The sequence below is a fragment of the Agelaius tricolor genome, unplaced genomic scaffold, assembly GCF_023055355.1.
Source record: "Agelaius tricolor isolate 1412-34295 unplaced genomic scaffold, bAgeTri1.0.p SCAF_9, whole genome shotgun sequence".
Lineage (NCBI taxonomy): Eukaryota > Metazoa > Chordata > Aves > Passeriformes > Icteridae > Agelaius > Agelaius tricolor.
Window position 1 is genome coordinate 9,609,296 of NW_027269269.1, and position 21,862 is coordinate 9,631,157.

At 36.7% G+C, this 21,862-nt stretch overlaps 1 protein-coding gene across 6 annotated transcripts in view; it reads right to left on the reverse strand.

Moving 5' to 3' along the window:
- Positions 1 to 21,862, reverse strand: part of CNTN5 (contactin 5) — a 609,082-nt gene that overhangs the window by 39,964 nt on the left and 547,256 nt on the right. For all 6 annotated transcript variants that reach the window (XM_071434213.1, XM_071434212.1, XM_071434206.1 and 3 more), the window contains one exon: positions 10,627 to 10,747. In XM_071434213.1, coding sequence (XP_071290314.1) covers positions 10,627 to 10,747 — 121 coding nt within the window. The remainder of the gene's footprint in view (positions 1 to 10,626; positions 10,748 to 21,862) is intronic.

The following is a 21,862-nucleotide window of genomic DNA, read 5'->3' on the forward strand; positions in this document are numbered from 1 at the left end:
ATAGCTGTAGTCATTCAGCAAGGCAGTGCCCTTTCCTATGTATCCCAGAATAAGCACTGATTTACTTCACTGCTGCCTGACCAGGAGAATTCTTACTTTTACCAAACAGCTAAGAAGCCTGATATGTAGCAATTAACAAACACAGATTTTTTTACCTGAAGATTTTTGCTTTTTGAATGACAAGGTGCACTGGCTTGTCCTCAAGAATGTGAGAGGTTGAGAAAAAGAGGATAAGAAAGAGGCAGAAACTACGGAATACTGGGAAAGGCACATAGAACTGCAGCATAAAACAGGAGCTTGACTGCTGCCGCATAAATCCCTTTTGCTGTACTCAGCTATAATAGACTGTGTGTTCACATGTGGTGGAGAAGGTGATGGAGAGAAATTTGGAGGTATAGTAGATGCTAGAGACACTCTGGTTTTAGTGGATACATCCATAATGCCAGTCTCTCCATGTGTGGTTTCCGTAAGGTGCATAAGGGCTGTGGGCTGATGGAGAGATTATAACCCAGCCAGTGTCAGGATAGACAGGAAGGTTAGGCTTAGGGTTGGAATGTAAGTAAAAGAAGACATTGATTATTTCAGCCTGGATAGTCTCAATTCATTTCAGGGATGAGGGTCAAGATAAATCCCTGGTGTACTGCCTGAGAAGTCCCTTAGTGGTACCTGTCATATTGCCCCTTTGCCCTGATGACTTCTCTGCCTTGTGCAAACCTAAAAATAGTGAATTTGGATGAGGCAACCTTGAGTGCTGCTGATTTTTCTGAGCTCACATTGCATATTGCAGTCCAGAACCTCTGAGCTGGACTTCTCTGTAGCAGTAGTTGTTGACACAAATGTACCGAGAGCACAGGGAACTTGAATTTCATCTAAGGTGTAAAAGCACTACTAGCCTAGGAATTGATCCTGGATGACATTGCTAGCAGTTCCCAAGTAGAATAAGAGACTGAGTTTTGTCAGTGTCTCTTTGGCATGGCCTGATGACTACCTTTAGTGCTGCAGGGCATCCCCTGCCAGCTGTCCCAACCCTGGTTCATGCTGTTTATTTCACTCTCTGCAGTCCTACTGTGAGCACCAGCACTTCCTGTGGGATCTCAGCACATCGTTCCTGATGTCCAGAGATGCCAGGAGAACCCTTGGGGGGGTCTCGAAAATCCTGGAATGTTGCCAAGAGTGTTTGGTGGCTTGATTTTGATCCATCCACAGAAGTGACAAGAGTTTGAGGACAAGAGAATCACTTTAGAGTACAAGGTGTAAAAGAGACACATTTAGAGGGTGAGATATAGACTTTAAGGTTTTTGGTACAGGGGGGTTATGGAGACAAGATGGAGGGATCAGGGCATGTCTCGTCCTTCTTCTTTCTTCTTCTTGTCCTCCATCTCCTGTGATGATGTTGGCACTTAGAGATTGGTTTATGGTGAAGGTGCACTTGCTAACATGGGTGAAAAGCATTGGGAAATAAAGGTAAATATTGTGTATGTAGATTTTAGTATAAAAAGACATGACCGCCCTGTGGGTGGTCAGAGAGTGCCTGTGACTGCTTGCAGATCAGACCTCTGTTGGGCAGACAGAAAATTTTGTAGATAAGAAATAATAAACAACCTGAAGATCGAAAAGCTGAAGAGTCCAGACTCGTCCTTTGCATCGCGTGCCACCCAAGAACCACCCTACCCGTGTCGGGGCAGAGACAGACAGCCGGACCCGACAACTTCCAGGACTACATGTGTCTTTTTCAGGCACTGAGTTAATAAACATCATCACATCTGATCTTTAATTTAGTATTTGTTTCTAGACACTTTTTGATTCAAATAAGTTCATACCTATAAGTTGATGCTTGTAAAAAAAGCTTCTTAGAACAAAGGATCATTTTTAAACTCTTGAAAAAAACCAGCTTTTAAAAGATGTGGATATATATATATATATATATATATATATATATATTTAATTATATATATATAATTAATTTTTTTTTTTTTTTTAAATTAGAGGTCTTATTACAAGATTGAATTGCTGGAAACGTTTTGGTGAAGTCAAAAACATCTTTGTGCCTAAAAAATCTTTAGCCTTTGGTGGGTTAAAGGGCTGATTCTCCATCTACAGTATATACTCTCTTCCAATGTAATAAGATGCTACACTGAAGAGGGCCAAAGTACAGATCTGAACTCTAGCCCTGATCCTACCTGCTCTTATATTGGCAGACAGACCTATCACAATTCCACAAGCCCTGTGAAATTATGACTTTTCCAACCAGTGCTTTGGATTACTGTGTGCTGGGGCAAATCCTTACAGGTGATTTGACATGCCTATCCTGAGGGAGGGGGACTGGGAATGAAGGTGTGTGAACTGGAACTCTGCTGTACCCTCTGGCCTCAGGGAACAGTTCTGTATTATGGACATATTCTATGAGTCCAAATAATAGGGTTTGTGCTCAGGGCATCTTCCTGGCCTTTGCTACAGCTCAAATGTAATTTCAAGGACCAGCAAGAATCTGCTGACCTTGTTTATGTTCCATTTAATAATGTGTTTGAAGGCCTTTAAGCCCAAGTACTTGTCTTTAAGTTTTATTGGCAATATCACAACAGCAAGGAGCAGGGTGGTCAACCTAACCAGCAGTTCCTGCGTTATATTTGCTCTGGGTCACTGGAGTTCTGAGGAAACATTACTTTTCAAAAAATAAAGGATAAGAGTGGATTTGTTGCTTAGATTGCTAGTTTTGCCAGTCTATAAGATGAATAGCTCTAACCTTTTTATTTTATTTTTAGACCACAAAATGTGTACTCAAACCACACATTGTAGCCACAAAGACTTTCATCCCTTCACACTACCGGATTGTGCTCTGCTTCATTTTAACATCTTACAGCTTGCAGGTAGATGTTTGATTGTTTGATCTCAGTGCTCACATAACTTACAGTAGGCACGCACAGTGCATTTGGTTAGCTCTCAGGGCATAGTCTTAAAATACATGTGTTATGTTGTAGGAGGAAGATGATTTTCATCCCAATTTTAAAGAAGCTGCCTTCGATTTTTTTTTTGTTTTGTTTTGTTTTGTTTTGTTTTGTTTTTTCTTGTTTTTTAACTAATATTTGCACTGGTCAAAGGATTTCAATTAGCTCTGTATATGTTCAAAATTTTCCAAGGATATATAGCATTTATGCAGAGAATTAAGAGGACTGGGCCTTATTTTTTTTACTTTTAAAAAACTGCAGTGCCTCTTGACATCCATAACAATAGAAAACACAATTTGAGCAGTAGGAGTGAAAAGGATAATAAAAGCAAGCACAGTGAATAAACAATTACTAAAATACCCAGAAAATAACCGGCATCTAAATCAACTAAAATCCTTAAGTGTAGATGAATGAGATAGTACTGTGAACAAATTAAACTGTATGCTTAGAGAACACAGGTCTGTTTGTAGTGTAACTGACACCAATACATTATTTCTCCTAAAGTATATTTGATAGTAAATATGTAATATAAAAATATTTTATCAAGTACTTTTATTAAATTATGAAATCATGGAGACATTAAGTTTGGAAAAGAGGCCTAAGATTATCAAGTCCAATCATTAAATTGGCCCCTTGTGTCCATCACCCATTCCTCAACCATGCACCTTTTGAAGACTTTCACAATTGGTGATTCTATCAATTCCCTGGGCAGCATATTCCAATACTACCCTTTCAGGGAAGAAATTTTTTCCTAATATCCAATCTAAAGCTCTCCAGGTGCAACTTGAGTCCATTTTCTCTTATCCTGATGCTTGTTAGATGAGAGAAGGGACTGACCCCTGCCTCCCTACTGCCTGCTTTCATGTAGTTGTAGAGAGTGATATGTATGTATGTATGTATGTATGTATGTATGTATGTATGTATGTATCTATTTATCTATCTATCTATCTATCTATCTATCTATCTAAAAATATATAAATTATTAAGGGGACTAAATGTGCTGAAATTATCTTTTATATGCTCATTAATAAATAAAAGGAAATATGAATAAATAATTTCTATGCATTTCTTTCATTTGAAATATTTTCTCTTTAGAAAATGGCACATGTCGTTAGTTAGCACCTCAAACTCAAATCTTTAGCAAACTTGCCTGGCTGCTGTATTGCTGTACTTTCCTGGCAGAGACCTCATGGTCATCTTAGCTACACTCTCCCTGGCTTAGTTACCTTGTGCTGTCAACCCTCACTACCTTTGTTTACACTGTTCACTGCAGAAATTCAAACACTGAGTAAGTAATTTTGGGACCGTTAGTCTTTGCTCCTTTGTGAGTAGGCGGAGAAATTTTAAGGAAAGAAAGTTTGGGGATGACCTCGCTGCTTCATAGACTGGCAGTGCATAATGCAGCATCCAGCATCTGTCTGAGTAGTTTGAAACCTATACAAACTTACTCTTTTGGTTATAATTAACTGTAAAGCAGCTTTGCAAGACTAATTTGTGAGTAAGAGTTGATGGAATTAATTTGAAAATTTAATGTTACCGAAACCAGTAATTTATTATGATAAAAAGCTTTTATTTATTAAATAAACATTAACATTCTGGAAACTTGGTAGCATTGATTTGGCACTGAAGCTTTCACAGATGTAAATCAATCTTTTTGATTCACAACTTTGTATTTCTAATTCAGTCATGATACTTCTAAATGTCATGTATGAAATGGATAACTGTGAAAAATAACTATTCTGGTGTCTGTGGCGTCACTATCATCTCTACCAATATGGAGGTTTAGATAGCAAAAATCACTCACTCTGTTCTAAATGTTTGAAGCACTGTCCCCATCCATATGAGATAAGTATTACAGCAGGTTTTGCACTGATCCTCTAGTCTGCAAGAGACTCTTATTCTTGGAAACTGCTGCTGAACCAGGACTACTGCACATCTCAGTGTATGCAAAAGTGTACCTGTAATTGACTATAGGAAGCCTCATGATTACTTCTGTGAAAGCAAGTTAGACTCTTGTGTGGTGTTCCCAACTTCCACTATTTTTCTTTGCTGAACTACAGATGTTTTTTCTCCAGCCAGCCCTTCAAGCTAGCAGGAGAAAGAGAAAGAAATATACAGTAAACAGCTTTGGAAGGACATGTTTCTACTCAAGCTTTTCTTTCTTGCTGCCTATGGCAAAGCAGTGCTTCAAATGAATTCATTAGAAATTGTGTGTTTTAAGAGAAAAGAGATACTTTTTGGTAAAGTAAATGTAAGAAGTATCCTTTTGCTCTTATCTCTGACTTCTGCTGGTCTTCTTCAAAACCTCCCAGTCACTGTATAATATATTTTGTACTAATGGGTTAAATAAACACAAACTGTAAACAAAATACTGTAGCTAATTGAACCAATGTACAGTAGTAAGGGTCAGCCCTTTCATGGTGTCAACCTCTTTATGATAAAAGTATTTCTTGTTCTAAACATCTTCACAGCAAAACATAGTTGAAGCATGGGATCATTTAGATATCCTCTGAAGTGAAAACATGAAAACACAGATAGCTTCAGATTTCAAGAACATAATGGAAAATAGGAATGTAATAAGCCCTTTTTGGAAGTTGTGCTTTAAAACAAAAAATTAATTCACCAAGCAGGCATTGTCTCAAGAAAAGCTGACACATTGCTGGCTACAAGATCACCTGAGACATCTGTGAGAGGCAGGTCTCTTGGCTGGTACTTGGGTGTTTGGCACCCATGTTTGTGATGATATCATTAGTGTCAGAACATGACATGCATATTTATCCTGTATTAGAGCCTTCTGCTTAGATAACCACTTCTTTGTGAAAAATTAGTACAGAGACAACTCAACTAGTGGTGTGCCAATATTCGGTGGAAAATCAGCCAGGCTGTAGCATTCTGCAGTTCTGCTCCTCTGCTACTTAATATTCACTGCAAGTTGAAGAGCTGGGTGGATAAGTAAAGGCTGGTAGCCAGAAAATGCACACGACATGGGACAAGTATTCTTGGACTGATGTGAAGGACAAGATTGGCATTCACAAAAATCATAAATCACTTCTTCTTAAATGACTCTTGTCTTCATGTGCAGAGGAAAACATTTGTTGACTGTGCAGTGAGTGTCTGTATTCTCCTGTAAACATTCTTGTTTGCATGGCAAACAGGTATTCTGCATTTCCTCAGGTGAGCAAACAACAGAAGACATAAATGAAATTAAATCAGGTAATGACTTGGGTGTCCTTAAAGGTGATTTTTGTTGCAGTCTTTCACTCCTCTAAAACTATTTCTTTGATCATCAGACATACATAATTTCTGTCCTGGGATTGCACTTGAGGTACCACATTTCCGCAGGCTTGGTGCTAGAAAAGTTACCAGCTTCTGTGAAAAGCTGTTTTCTCTTCTAGATGTCCTTGAGATGCATCAGCATATATATCTTCTGCTGTTATGGGCTCTGATGACTCTCTTGCAGAAAATATTGCAGAAAATTTACCACTATCTTTGCCCCAGTGGAGGGCAATCTGGTTCAGAGGGTGGAATGCCTGTTAATTAGCTTTTATAAAGCTATTTAGCTTTTCCCTTTCCAATAAACAGTTCAGTGTATTGGCTTAAGCCATTGACACTGAGGGAACCTCTGTTCATTTCTACAGAAGGAGTCTGTAGAAAGAAGAAAATATTTTGGTTACTGGAAGTGCCCTAAATTGTGTCTTACACATCCAGGTGCTCATTTGTTTGTCACCTGATTTCTGTGCTCTTGGCTCCTCTGCATTAGAAAGAGGCTTGAACATATCTTGATCCCACCTAAAAGCCATCTGTAGGTATAGCATGCTTTTAAGGAGAAAGTGTGATTTTGAGTCGTGGTCTGAGACAGATAAAAAGAGTTATCCTACTTCATAGATGAGCACTGCAGTAGCTGAGCTAAGTTAAAAGTGATTGATATTGCTTCTTGTGCCTTAAATCAGTTCTGGCCTTTGATCTGAATCTTCTCTCATCCTCCCCGTATTCAGAGAGTAAAGGACTCTCTGGGGACCTCTACAGAATCAATGTATGTATCTAGAGGGGATGGTGGATCTCAGATGAATGAAAGATCATGAGGGTTTTTTTTAGGAACATAATAATAATAAAAAAACCTGTGATGATGAATTGCAAAAAATTTTGTAGAGCTGTATTCTGGAGAGGAAATACTTGTCACTGGCAGAGCATCTCTTCCTAATGAAATCCACATTACTAGCAGCATTACAAAAAAAATGCTAGGGATCACTAAAAAGTTTTTCTTACTTTAATATACATAGTTTAATCACATTTTAGAGAACTTAGAGATGTATTTGGAGGGTTTTTTTTGAGTATTTAGTGCTGATAGGACTTGAATCTTGATTTTGTTCAAACATGACATAGAATATCTGTTTATGTATACTTTTGAAATGTTCGTGAAAGAGATTCCCTAGGTCACAATCATTATTGAAAAAACATTAGATATGTTTTTCACTGTAAATTACCTAAATTCAAGACTTGTGAGGTAGTGAATTTAAAAATTTAAATTTTGAATTTAAAAAATGTATAACACATTATAGAAAGTTGCAGAATAGAAACTTGCTGCTGTCTTTATTTCCTTTGTTTTTCAGACACACACACACACACACACACACACACACACACACACACACACAGACTCGTACACACGCAAGTATATATGCAGTAAATTCAGGAATCTTCTTGCACCATTAATTACCTTCTTATGAGTAATTACACTCAAAGAAATTGAGATTTACTTGGTACTGTACATTCTCTGTTCTTTGTGTTGTCTTTCATTGGTGATATTTTCGAAATACAGCTTTCATTGTATAATGCAGAGCAAAGAAAAGCAAGGGCAAAAATAGTGACATTCCCTGGAATATAATCAAGGGAACTTCCAGTAGAGCAAGTAGTAAAAATGGTTTCAAAATAGATAAATATTATTTAAGGATACTCTATGTTTTCCACACTATAAATGATACTGAGACATTGCACTTGAAAACACAGCGGTGAATGTCTGTCTGTTAAAGATCAGGATGTTAATTTTGAGCAACAGAAGTCTGCAAACTTTGTTTCTGCTTCCTCCATCTGAGGAGGCTGCAGTGAGGTACAATACTGTTGCAAGTCACTTGTAATTAAGTGCTGACAAAAAGTCCTTTGACTTAAAAATAGAGAACCAGTTGAATGCATACTTCAGTTTAAATTTAATCAATTTGCTAGTGGCAGTGATTCTGATATTCATTAATATCTAGAGGGGGAATGAGATTATTTTAACTTAATTTATTCTCTATGTACAATTTATTTCATGTAGAAACATTGTAAGAAGGACGATTTTTCAAGAAAAAATTACAATAATTTATTAAAATACCATATGAACCCTACAATAAAAGTAATGATTGAAATGGAGTTATATGCTGGTATGATATTATCAGTATTATCACTGGTGTTTTCTACAGAGACAAAAGGAGAGAAAGAAAGGTCAGAGCAAGGGTGTGCTGTAGGTTTGCTTATACCAATACATATAAGAGTTCCTAACAAACCTTCTGCTATCTCAGTTTGGCTTTGAGCTGTAACATTTAAAAGAAAAGAACATTTTGTAATATGCATAAAATGAAATTATTTTGACTATAAACTGTTCTGGAAATAAAGAATAATATGGCTTTGGATAGCAAACTTTACTGCATGAGTTTTCTTCCTAGAGGATGACTTCCTTTGTCAAGTGGAATTCTTCAGGGTTAACTGAAATATTTACTGATACATCTGTTTCTGCTGGTATCCTCTAAACAATGTCCAGTATCACCAGAAGCTAAACATAAAGAAGTTTGAAAGGTGCTACAATTTGGGATCATCGCAGTCAAATTGCACACCATTAAGTGCACTCTACAGGCTGAGATAGGGGAGAAAAAAAAAATTAGAGATACTGAAATGAAAATGAAGTTCCTGTAAAAGTATAAGGAGAGATAGATTAGATTCTTATAAATATTTTTGATTTTTGCACTGTTGATGTCTGTAAGGACTAGTCATTCACAATTCTACGCTGAAGGTGCTTTAAACATTTTCTGCAATACAAAACAAAATTTCTTGCTCTATCTTAAAATGATCCAATTTTAGAAACAAGAAAAGGAGAAAATTGTAAGCAAAGTGTATTTGAATTCAAATTCCACTACAAAGCAGTTATAGCTTTTACTTCAACAGCAAAGTGACATGGTGATGAGACTCATGTAAATGAATCCTGATACTTCTTACAATGCCTTTCTTAAAATTTAATTTCAGACCTCTTCCTCAGAGAAGAATTTAATTTCTACAGGAAATTCAATAAACTAATTTATATAACCAGGATTCTTAAAAAATAATTTTGTAATCAGTCTATCCTAGATAATAACTAAGCCTTTTTGTCACAAAAGTTCAATTTAAACTTGAGATTGCCTTGTCTATCCATAGAGCCTCCTGCTCCCGTTTGAGACAAAGGGGGCACAAAAGGCCTTGCATAACCCAGAAGGATGAATCAGATTTCATAAGGCAGCTAAAATGGTATTACACGGCGAGTCAGCTGAATACAACCATCCCAAAAGTGCCATAACTCATGGAAATCTGACGGTCCTCAAAGTGGCTTTATGGAAATATTTAACTATTACTTTCATGAAAAAATGAAGAGCCCTATAGTCAGCCAGAAATATTTTTTATCATTTAAAACATATATTTACCCTAAAAATGGTGGATAGGAACACATCAAATTTAAAGATATTGTGGAATGTAGTAAAATAAGTATTTTTGAATTGTAATACCCAAATAATTTTGATTTTTTTTTAAATCTAGAGTTTTTAAAATGTTAATAAAATATCTACCTTGATTTATTATTTTAACAATGTATCATCCACAGTAAGATTACCCAGCTGTGCTACCTAGCAGGGATCCATCTCTCTTGGGATTGCAGGACCCACCAGTTGTTATGCCAGTAAGTGAACTTCAGATCCTCAGATCTCCTCAGCACACCCCTACTGCAGAATGCAGAAACACTCTGCTCAATGGAGTTGGCATCCTCAGTATGATCTGGGATCCTTCAGGAAAAGGACTCTGAGTTCCTGTGCATAATCAGGAAGGTTCAATGAAAGGTGAAACAATTTAACAGATTATAGGACTGGGGCATAAAGATGCAGTAAACAAATGCTAACAATTCCATGTGTGAAAAAACTCAAATTCTTGTCGTATTATGGGGCTTCTGTATCATAGTTCATATCTATAATTTTACAAAAGGCTGCATCACCCCTCTTAGGAAATGAATGAATGTTCCTAAACTGCTAAAGCTGAAAGAATGGCTTGACCATAAGATGAAATGCAAAGCACCAAATAGAATAGCAAAAACTCATTATACCTACCTTACACAGGTCTGTGAAGGCTAATTGTCTGCATTTTAGCTAATCTGGTATACCTTTTGTGCTGTTACCTCTCTTAAAACTGTCTATTAACCCACTGTCTTTTGTTTCTCTCTGCAGTGTCTGCAGGTCAGTTTATGTTGAAACTCCTTTCAAAGACAGCAGGTTAATCACAAATGGCTTCAATTACATAAAATCTGAGGACTACTGCATGGCAGAGATGTCCCTGAAGCTCACTTATTTAAAAGTCCCTGGTAGAGCTGTGTGTGGTGATTGTGTTTTCAAGGGAGAACCACAAGCATACTCACCCCTAACAAGCAGCTCTGTCTCATCCGACACGGTGTCCGCTGCGGTCTGGACCCTGCAACCATATCTGCCAGCGTGCATCAGGAGGATGTTCCTGATCATTAAATCTGCAGAGGATGCTTGCTGAAACAGGGATGAAGAGCCAGTTTAAAACTCAGTAAATCTGTGTTCAAGGTAGTTCACAAGGGTGTTTTTTGTACAGTCAACTCTTGAATGCAGCTTTCATCTTACAAAACGTATGTGTCCTAATACCCTCTTGTGGGGATTATCAGAACAGTGCATTTATACAATTATTAGTAGGGATTAAAGAAGAGCATTTCAGGTTTTTAATAACTTTGACTTTGCTTAAAGCACATTGCGTATATTTGCATGTTCAAAGCGAATTATTCCAACTAGCACAAAGAAATTCATTAAGGAGATGAACAGAAATATTTTGGATGCTATCCATGGTATTAAAAAAAAAGTCCTCTTAAAAATTAAGAACTTTCTTCCTCTCCCTCTTTACTGTAATGCAGTGACATTTGGAATATGTCTTACTACTGTGCTAAAATTAAGATTACTTGAAAGACAATATTGATTGATTTTTTTTTTATTAATAGAGAGGAAGTTAATGCTAAATGTGAATGAGGACATATTATATGATTCTCATCCTTCCTGATGAAATATGTATGTATTTAATGCTGAAAAGAGCAAAAAATATATAGAGAATATAAAGAGAGAACCAGTTCAAATTTCTGTTTTTTAGAATTTTAGCCAACAGTCATTACAATTCCCCAAGGTTCACTTTAAGAAACATTAATTGAGTATAGGCATTTCCTTTCTCAGATTTTGCCTACTTTGCTAACCAAGCAACACTGACAGTCTTTCCTTGAACTATATGTTTCTATCCCATTCAGTGGTTCTAATTTGAGTCATTTTGATCATGAGTGAATAGAATTGTACCCTGCATTCAAAATAAAATCTTACTAGGGGTGTAAATATCAATACTTCTCTAGCTGTGTTGGAAATCTGTCACTGAATTCACCTAGATTCATATTTGCTTGTTTCTTGGCTTATACTTATTCTGTGCTCATGCAGACACACAGATCTTTATCCTTATTCATTAGCAAGTTATGAGCTCCCTCTTTATAACCAGTCATTCATATGTGCATGACCTTGTTCTTCATGGGATTGAATTTCTTGTCTGTTCCCATCTGTTATTTTCATTATCTGCTGCATTGGTAAGATGTCCAATTTGTACCATACAATCGTCATTTGCATACTTCTTTCTTTTATGCCAAGGTCATTAATGACAAGATGAAATAGGATTCATTTCAAGATCCAATCTTCTATAATGTAGTTTTTTCTTTTTAGGCAGAAGAGTTCCTTTGCAGCACATCTTGGCACAATTCTTCAGTCAATCTTCTCTTCATTTGCATTTTTTGAACTAACTTGTTGTAATATCCCATGTAGCATCAAGGCAAAATCTTTACCAAAGGATATTCAAATGCAAAGAAGGAAAAGGAAGGTGGGGACATTAAGGCTGCCTCTGGGGCCAAAGTGAATGTGGGCATGATCTATAGCTTAATAATCCTGTAGATCTAAGAGCATGATTACCACGGGAGTGTTTTGCCTTCTGAAGTGGCCTAGGTAATGATGTTGCTGAAGGGAAGATAGACCAGTCAGGCCATAATGCAATTCCTATATTCTTGCTCTGGCATATGAGAAATCACAGCAGGGGAAATGGATATCCCAGTAGTCTACAGCTCAAAATGCAAAAGAAGAGCACACACTCCTATCAGGAGTCAAATTCAGGATATATTTTTTTTTAAGTTGCATAACATAGTATTTACTAGCTATTGAAATGGGTTTCTCAAGATCTCTTGTGATTTTGGTACAAAGCTTTGGTTACATAAAGGAAAAGACCAGAATCAGTCCACATTTGTCCTCTCTTGAGGACAAACATCATTGAGGACACACATCTAATGTGTGTTTTAGTGTTAAGTGTGAGAAAGAGCATAATGGATAGCAACTGTCTGGTTACATTGTTCAGGAGCTGTTAAAAACCTTGACTGTCACTCTGACTTCCAGAGGGCTCATGAATGTGTAAAACCTAATATTTTTATCAGGAAAAATATATGTATTTCATCTGCACACCTGTGTAACTGGGCAGACAAGCATCAATTGAAAGAATCATTGCTGTAAATGGAGAGCAGTGCAGTGCAATAGATCTCTATGAAATGCTTTATTACAACATAACAGGATGCACAGCCAGCATTCCTGAGGATGTGTGAGTGGATTAAACACTGACTGTGTTTAATACAGATAGGTATATGCTCAGACACTGGATTCTTGATCATAATCAAGAAAATAATGATACATTTTAGCTTCCATTTAGATAAGTAGGAGATATGTTTGACCAGGGACTCTAAAATTATACTGCATTAGTGCTATTCTGTGGCATGCATAAATGGACTTCAAAAATTTTACAGACTCTCCCAAGTCTTGGAAGACAAATTGTTTGTTGATTAGTTTATTCTGTAATGAGAGGCTCTAGGCCACAAAAAGGTCTGGGGAAGGTTAAACTTATGTGCTGACTTTCTATGTCTCAAGAAAAATTCTGCACCTTATCACTGTAGTTGCTACTTAAACTTGAACAATTACAATCCAGTTTTAAAAAAACCACCTACTAAGTGGGAATGCAGCAGAGACTCCATTTAGAAAAGTATCTAAGGTCAGAAACTTTCTCGTGCTTTTAGACTTCTGCCAGTGGAAAAAGACGTCATGCTTCAGCAAAGCAGAGACATTCACTTCCCCTTGGGGGAAGACAAAAACTGGGTGATATAAATGCCAACAATGTAGGAAGGTCTCTCTCACCTGGTATAACATGATTTAGGGCAGCCTGGTGTATCAGCAACTTTGTGGTCTCAATTTTATTTAAAGTCAAAGATAGTGGCATTTAAATATTTAAATTTCTTTGTCTAGGTCTAAATTTTGATTCTATCAAGTATATGTTTTTAAAAGCTGCCTTTTATTTTACTGATTTTATGCTCTTTCTTGACAAGGAATATTTTGCAAGAAGTGGGTTATTTCAAAGTAGCATTTTATTAGAAAAATCCATATTCCTTGGTGTTGCATCATGAATTATCACTTAACCAAGTATCAGTACCTCAATTCAGTATAAACTTCTACTGTGTGAAATGTAGCTCATATTTTACTGAAGCTAAAACTTAAAAGAAAACAAACCAAAACTGATTGGTTCAACAACCAACTTTTACTGATTTTCAGGAAAGCTAAGAGTAACCTTCAAGGTCAGCATCAGCTACAGACCTGCTGTACACTGCTGATCTTCATTAAGCAGCAAATAAATAATAATAGAGCTCAGAATCCTATCTGTCATGACTAATGTTTCTCTCCAGGACTACAATTTATTGTACCGCTCATTTTATGCTCATTCCCAACCATCCCATTCATTCAGATCTGGGCAGCTCCAATGCTGAATGATATGTCAAGTTATGGCTCTGTCTGCTTCAGCATGGTATGTTGTCTGAGGTCATAGTCATGTCTGCAGTGTATCTAATTAGCTGTACATTAGTTGTACATATTGCTTGAAGCTACTTTTTTTTCAAAAATTGGTGCCATCGATGCAATTGCATTTGCTTCAGATGTGGAAATACTTGCCCAAATTAAAAAAGGCTCCAAGAACATATAGCATGCATTCTTTGCTCAATAGTAATAACATCATTGCGTTTGTCTTTTGTACTCATTGTCCTAATATTTGTGGGGTTTGCAGAAACAAAAAAAAAAACCCAAACAAGCAAACAGAAAAAAAGACAATTTTCAGAGAATTTTCTGTTGGGGAATTAATACTTCTTCATCCATCTCAAATACCCACAGAGAGGAACTTGCGTGTGGATTTTTTTTCTCTTTCCACCTCATAAATCTTAAGAGGTAGTTGTGGGAGCCTGGACTGATACTAGTTAATTACCCAATCAATCACTTAACTGCCCAGGTGCAGAAGGTGTGCACACCATCACCAGAGGCTACAGCTGCGTGTTGGATAAGATAAGGAAAGAGGCTGACAAGAGGCAGATCTTGTAAGTTGGGGTCCTACTTTACATCATACCAAAGTCCTTACAGCATTGGCTAGCTGCGGAAATTCCCTTCCAGAGAAGTGGCAGGACATTCACACACAGCCTGAAGGAATTCACCCCTTCTGGTGGGCCAGAATTGGCTCAGTTTTACTGATATAAGAGGCAGCTGTGATGTCTTATTCTTAGAATGTGTCATAAACCATCAGACTGATGAAGTGTCCCATGATTCAAAGTATTACATCATCCAGTGTAAAATTCCCTGCCCCAGGGGAGGTACTTGGGCATGCCCACCCAAACCTGAGTAAATATAAACCCAGTGGATTTTGAGTTTCTCCCACCCCTCATGGCCCAAGACAGTGACAATCACTTTGACTAGACTGGGATGCTCACCACTGAGAAGACCAGAAGAAGAGAACCAACAGAATCCATGCAGTGATGACATATTCCATGTCTCTCTGTCATTCTCTTTCTTTCCCTGCTCCCACTCTCTTTTCCTATTTCTTTCTCTCTCTCCCCCTTTCTCCCTCACATTTACTGTTAAATAAAAATTGATACTAATGACTTTGACATATGGTCTCGTTTGCACCTTAATTTGGGCCAAGACATCTCTCTCATTTTAATAACCAGATATTAACAGTTGTGAGTTGCTTTGCAATAAACAACTTTTACATATGTTTCTTCCCTCAAATGAAGAGAATTAAACTTATTCTTCCTGTGAGAGTGAGTTCATTGTCCTGAGCCAGTTGCTAGGAAACCTCTCTGTTAATCTGTCCATTCATTTGCTGAGTTTTTATCTCTAAACCAAAGTGGTCCATTCAGTGTATCCGACTTTTTCTTCTGAAGACTTTGCAAATTCTAATTTCTAATGAATTTCTGAAGACTTTGCACAATTCCTAATCTGTCTGCATTTGAAATGGAGCTCACAGTTACACTCTAGAGCACTTTCTTAACATCTAGTAAGTCTTTTGTTCCCTTCTCCCTATCTCTTCCATGAAAGAATTACACCTGGGTTGATTACTACATCATTTATAACATATGCCTAAAATACAGAATCATATGTGGAAATTCTATATGAAATATCATTATTTTGTCATTGTATCAAACCCAGCTTTCATTTAATCTGCTTCTAATGCTGCTCATTTTCCACATTCATTGTCATACTTCCCGTCAGCACTCCAACTGCAGTTCTTTGAATGTAGCTCTGATTTATCTTGGAAAGAGGGACAAAAAGCCAAAGAAGTTCATAGGACTGGGTAGTCAGTAGAGATGATGTGTTGACCCACAGCTCTCAACTTCTGCACTGCAAGGGCTTGAGGACTGCCTAGTACTGTGCAGAGGATTCAGGCTGTGAACTCAGCCTGGACAACATGTGGTGAAACTGTCTCTTTGCCTGGGAAGAATGTGTCTAAAATGGGTAATGAGAATATTACAAATGACCATGATTCAACAAAAGCTTAAATCAAAGGGAAGAAAAGAATGGGCAAACACTGACTGCCATTGCAGGAAAACTTTTATGATGAAAGCCAAAGTGGAGTTTGGGCCACTTTTTTACTATGACTACAGGGGTTTATCAAGGTTTGCTGCCTGTCATCTAGATCTCTTGACAGTGAGAGGTGAGGATGCTTTCCTACAAAGAGGTTTTTATACAGAAGAGAGTGCTTGTGAGGTACTAAAAGCCTAAAAAGATTCTATTCTCTTTAAATTGAGAGCAATAAAACAATGCTGTGTCGAGTAAAAAGGACTGAGATTTGATCCTAAACAAGAATGACCTGGGTTGTTAATGATAGCTTTTTCAATATAAATGATCATTTAAAATATATGGGTGCTTTTGCATATAACATACACATTAGGTGAATTCCTGACTCATATATTATTTCATTTATAAAAATAGCCTTTAGTAATGAAATTAAGTTAGATTTAATTGAAAAATTATTTCACAGTTTATTTTTGCTATATTTGAATGGCAATAGAGTTTTTTTTGGTGAGTTTATCTGAAGCAAACAAATGATTTTACAGAATAACGTTCTGGCAGTGTTATCTTTGTACCATCAATGGTGAGGACCAGCAATACAATAAAGTTCTTTTAAATAATGATGACAGTCTATATGTACATTAGGACGAATTGTTGTCTTCAAGCCAAATTATGTCCATATTCTGTTTAGGAAAATTTAAGTATCATTTCATGCAAATTCTCAGGTTTGAACATATCAACTACATCTGTCTACTACTTGTGATGATTTAAAATTGCAAATATTTAATCTGAGAAGCAGCAGATTTCTTAGTTGATGTATTGGTAATGGAAAATTATATTCTGAGCTCTGCTTTTTAATCATATAGGCACATTTGGAATGAAGAAGATGAAATCATTGTTATCAGTTTTGTTGTGATCAGTGGTACGAGACAGGAAAATAATGGCAATATATCAGTATCCAGGCTGATGCAGATTGACTCAGGCATACCTGATAAAACATAACTTGCATTTCCCCTGTCTATAGGAAGTTAAAAGGATGTTTTTAGGTTTGTGAATCCTTAAGAATCATGTGGGGGGTGTGTAGATTCTTTGTGTGGCAGTATTTATGAACAGTTTGCATAGACATGGCAAGAATTATGAAAAGAGTTGTATTGGTGAGTACTGGTGGCTTTGAGTGGATGCCAGAGTGATGGAGTGCTGAGAATGGAGAGGGAGAACTTGAATGAACTTGAAATGCTTCAAATGCATTTCAAGTGCATCATGAATTGCTGCAAATGAGTTTGCTTAATTTTATTGAATAAAGGTAGAAAAAGAGATGAAGATAAAAGAATATCAGCTGTCAGGTGGTCTGTCATGTACTGGGGTAGTTTTGTGGAATCAAGGGATTAACAAAACCATGGAAAAAGCAGTGAGAATGGGAAGGAATGAGAAAAGAGATGGGATATGATATGGCAAGCTTCAGGACAGAGATGCCCACTACACTTCTGATGCTAAATTCATGTTCTGTATTTGCAATTTTATTACCACGAGAAAGAATGAAGAAAAGACTTCTAGAGGCTCCCTCCAGTGCAATAGGTGACAATGAAAATGATGATTATGTTTTGCTGTTTTTTTTCTTTCCCCCTAGTTAATAATTTTCTTTGGAACCTTACACTTCCTATTTGTAAATATTCATTGGAATATGTTTATTAAGAGCAGTTGTTAGACAATGATTGATTGTTAAGATTCTTAGTATGTATATTGTTGGATAACATTTATAAAGTATTTATGCGAACATTATCTACCGTACTGCATACTGTGTCTTGGTTTACCAAACAAGAGAAAAAAAAGGGGGCAGGAAGTTGAGGAGAGCTTCAGGACAGTGAAAGCTTCTTCCCATGAGACTTTTCTGTAACAACACAATTGAGGTTTGCAGGTGCAAGGCCTCTAGAATAAAACCAAAACATTGTGAGTGTAGGAACTGAAATAGAGAAGTACTGCCAGGAAGGCTTTGGAAAGCACTGCCACAGCAGCTGGGGAGAAGGGCTGCAGAGCTGCAAGTGTAAAATAGCCAGCAGAGCTTTAAATGGAGGCTTCTTTCGGAGCTGATATCGATCAGTTGTTCAAACAATCGACTCTGCTGTTATAGCCCAGATTAACACTGTGCCAAGCAGTTAAATGATGCATCAGCTCCAAGTAAACAGAGGGAGGAATGGACTGTCATGAAATGTCTTTTATTTATCCCAAAGTTGTTTGCTTTAGAATGCTTCTTGTAAACAAGGAATGGTACAAAATACCACAATGGAACAAATCAGTAAAAATTATCTGAATGTATTTCCTTACTTATTACAATAATTTTTAATAGAAATTGGTCAGGAATGTTAAGAGGCTCACATTTTCCAAAATTATTGGTTATCTCTCCTGTCTAAAATAAAATTAAATAGAAGAGTTCAGAGAATTGTTAAGATTGGAAAAGACCTCTAAAATCATCAAGTCCCACCGTTAACTCAGCACTGCTGTGTTCACCCTCAAACCATATTCCCAAGTGCCACATCCACACTCCTTTTGAACATTTCCGGGATTAGTGATATCACCACTTCCTTCGAGAGCCTGTTCCAATGCCTGACCAATTGCAGTGAAGAAATCTCTTTTAAATCTCTAAATCTCTAAATCTCCTCTGATGCAACCTGGTCACATCCTCTCACTCTGTCACTTGTTTCCTGGGACAGGAGACCTGATCCCCACCTCACTAGATCCTCCTTTGAAGTAGCTGAAGAGGGCAGTAAGATTCTCCTCAGCTTCCTTTTCTCCAGGCTAATTGAGATTCGATGCTGCTTATCATCTCTGTCCCTTACTCTCTAATAACAGCCAAAGCCACAAGTACTTGCATGCAGCAATTTACACACTTTTTTGATTCTAGGAAAAGTTTGGAGTGTCTCTTTCTAGCACAGCATCAAATAAATTCAATCTGTTCACTAGAAATGTTTATATCCTGGAAGAAACACATGGTAAAATGCAGTATTACACTGTGGTCTTTGTGCTTGGATTTTGGTTCGTAGTTACGAGTCATAGAACTCAAAGTCTAGAAATTCTCATTTTATTTAGTACACTACCTAATTTACAATAGCTATTTATTACCAAGAAACAAGATTTAATCTTTATTTTGTTTAAACTGCTCCTGATTGCTCAAATAGGTAACTGCTGTAGCATGACAAGTGAGCATAACCTGGTAATGAGCACAGGGCTGAAATATCTAGAGATTAGAGTGGACACTAATGGCTGTGTTCAGCCTCTTCCATCAGCAGGAAAGGATTGCAACAGACAGTGAAACAAATTGGTAGCAATGACGCTGATATGGCAGCTTTACCCTGAACAGAAATCCACTATGCAAAGAGCTTGCTGTGTTCTGCAAGGCTTCTGACAACTATTGCTGTTTTCCTCATGTGGGGGGGCAGTCAGGGTGTTCTGTAAAATCCCTGTTTAATTAACCTTGTTTGTGTTTACATCCAATAAAGAGGAAAGACATTATTACTAACAGCCTGCTGTTTTAATTTATTTCATGTAGCGTAGAACTTCCCTCTTCCTATTTAAAAAAGCTTAGGAAATTTTAATGCTAATTTCTTGAATATGATAAAAGTACTAGAAGAAATTAGGGAGTGACTTGAAAATACAAGGAAAGATGTAAATTTATGCATTGTCCAAAATTCTAGGTTATCTAATTGGAGTCTCCAGTAATAGGCAAGAATAAAATGCATTGTCCAATCTGTATCTGCTGTCCTTTTTGAAGTAAAACAGTAGATTTCCATTCACTTCCATGTGAACAAATAACCATTGTAAAATATAACATGACAAGTTGTACTTCTTGCTTCCCCTGGTGGCAGTTTTAGCTAAGATCAAAGACCAAGAACATATTCAGACCAAATCACTTTCCTGAGTCTGAAAAGTCAAGGTGAGGGACATTAAGAGCAATGCTGTTGGCTTACCAGTCTGTGGATAACTACAGTAAATCATTTTGTTTGGCTGCTATAAAAACAGTATCAGCCTTCAAGCACAGAGTTGGAATTATGACAGTTGGATGAAAATCTACAGAAAAAATCAGATATTTTTAGATGAAAAAGGGATATGTCTAAGAGAAAATTATGGTCAGTAGAGATTTTAGGAGAAAACATTTTGAATAGCGTTTTGACTAGGACTTCTACATTTGGCACAAGGGATAGAAAATCAAAGTTATCCTAATAAAAACAAGCAAGTCTATACTTTATGAGTTCATTACATACTGTGTTGCTACAAGAAAATTTTGGAAATTCAGACTTCTATGCAATTCTTTTTTTATTACACAGATTGTCCCTCATAGAACTTAAAATGTTATCAAGTATTTTGCTAGACGAAATAAGACTTCACCAATGCCGGAGGATTGTAGTTTGATATAACCCTTGGCATTATTGTTCTTCCACCAAATGTACTGTGAAGTTACATATACACATTATTTGGGATGTTTTCTTTCCCTAGACTTCTATCTGCAGTGGAAATCAGCTGGTCCATTGTCCTTAATATTCACTTCATGCACAACTTGACATCCTTATCACACTTATCTATTTGCCAGGGAAGTTCCTGAAGTACCTAAATTGGTATGGGCACTAAGTCATTGATAGCTCAGTAAAGAACAGCAAAAATACCTTCGATTTTTATGAAAAATTACTTCTCAATATGAAAAATTATAACAGCTTTTTTTTCTGGTACAAAAGCTACTGATGTAATTTCAAAAAAAAAAAGTAATATTTATTAGTAAGAGAAAATTTTCTTTTTCATTGTAATTGCTAGGAATCACAGAATTTTAGTAAGTAAAAATTTATCTGCAGCAGAAATAGCTGTTACTTTGGTGATAGCTTTTACAATACTGCATTAAGCATCAAGATGCTCATCATACTTAACTCTTGGGTCTGCCACAGTGAAAGTATGAGCACTGCAACCAGTGATGAGAAGTTTAAAGGGGTTTTATTATTAGAAAAAGCCATTTAAATACTGTTTAATTTGTCAGGCTTTAAAACGAATAACCAAACTGCAGGCAAGCCTGAAAATATTTTTATCTGATGAAGCATCAGTGTATGGACAAAAAATGGACATGTAATTCTGTGACTTCATGCACACAAAAGATATTATTTTTCTTAAATGTACTCCATTAAAAAGCATTTTGTTCAGGACCAACTCATGCAATTTTGAAGTGTTTCATTCAGAAGAGCAATATAAGGGATATAGATAGAACTATCAGACTTCAAGTTCCTCTTTTCTCCATTCACAAACCTATGGCTTTAACTCATTGTGTATCTCAGCTTTGAAACTGGAGAGGTTAAAGGAGATTTCATGACAGCAAAAAAGGAGGTTTTTTGTCCTTTGTGCCCAGTACCTGGTCATGCTTTAGATTTTAATGAGGTAAAGAAATACATTTTTAACCTTTTGATTAATTTCTCATTCTCATGTCATTAACAGAAATGATAATGAGATGCAATTGACAACATTCCACAAATGAGTAGATATGGGAATTGTGTCAAAACACAGAAAAATTCCTGTATTACCACAGTTTTTATTACCACTTTCAAGATTTGTGTCTCTCAACTGATCCAGCTTCATTTCAGGACAATGCAAAACTCAATATATTTTAGCCACTACTTTACGAGAGACTTGTTCAGCCTGGAGGAGACTGAGGTGAGACCAAGT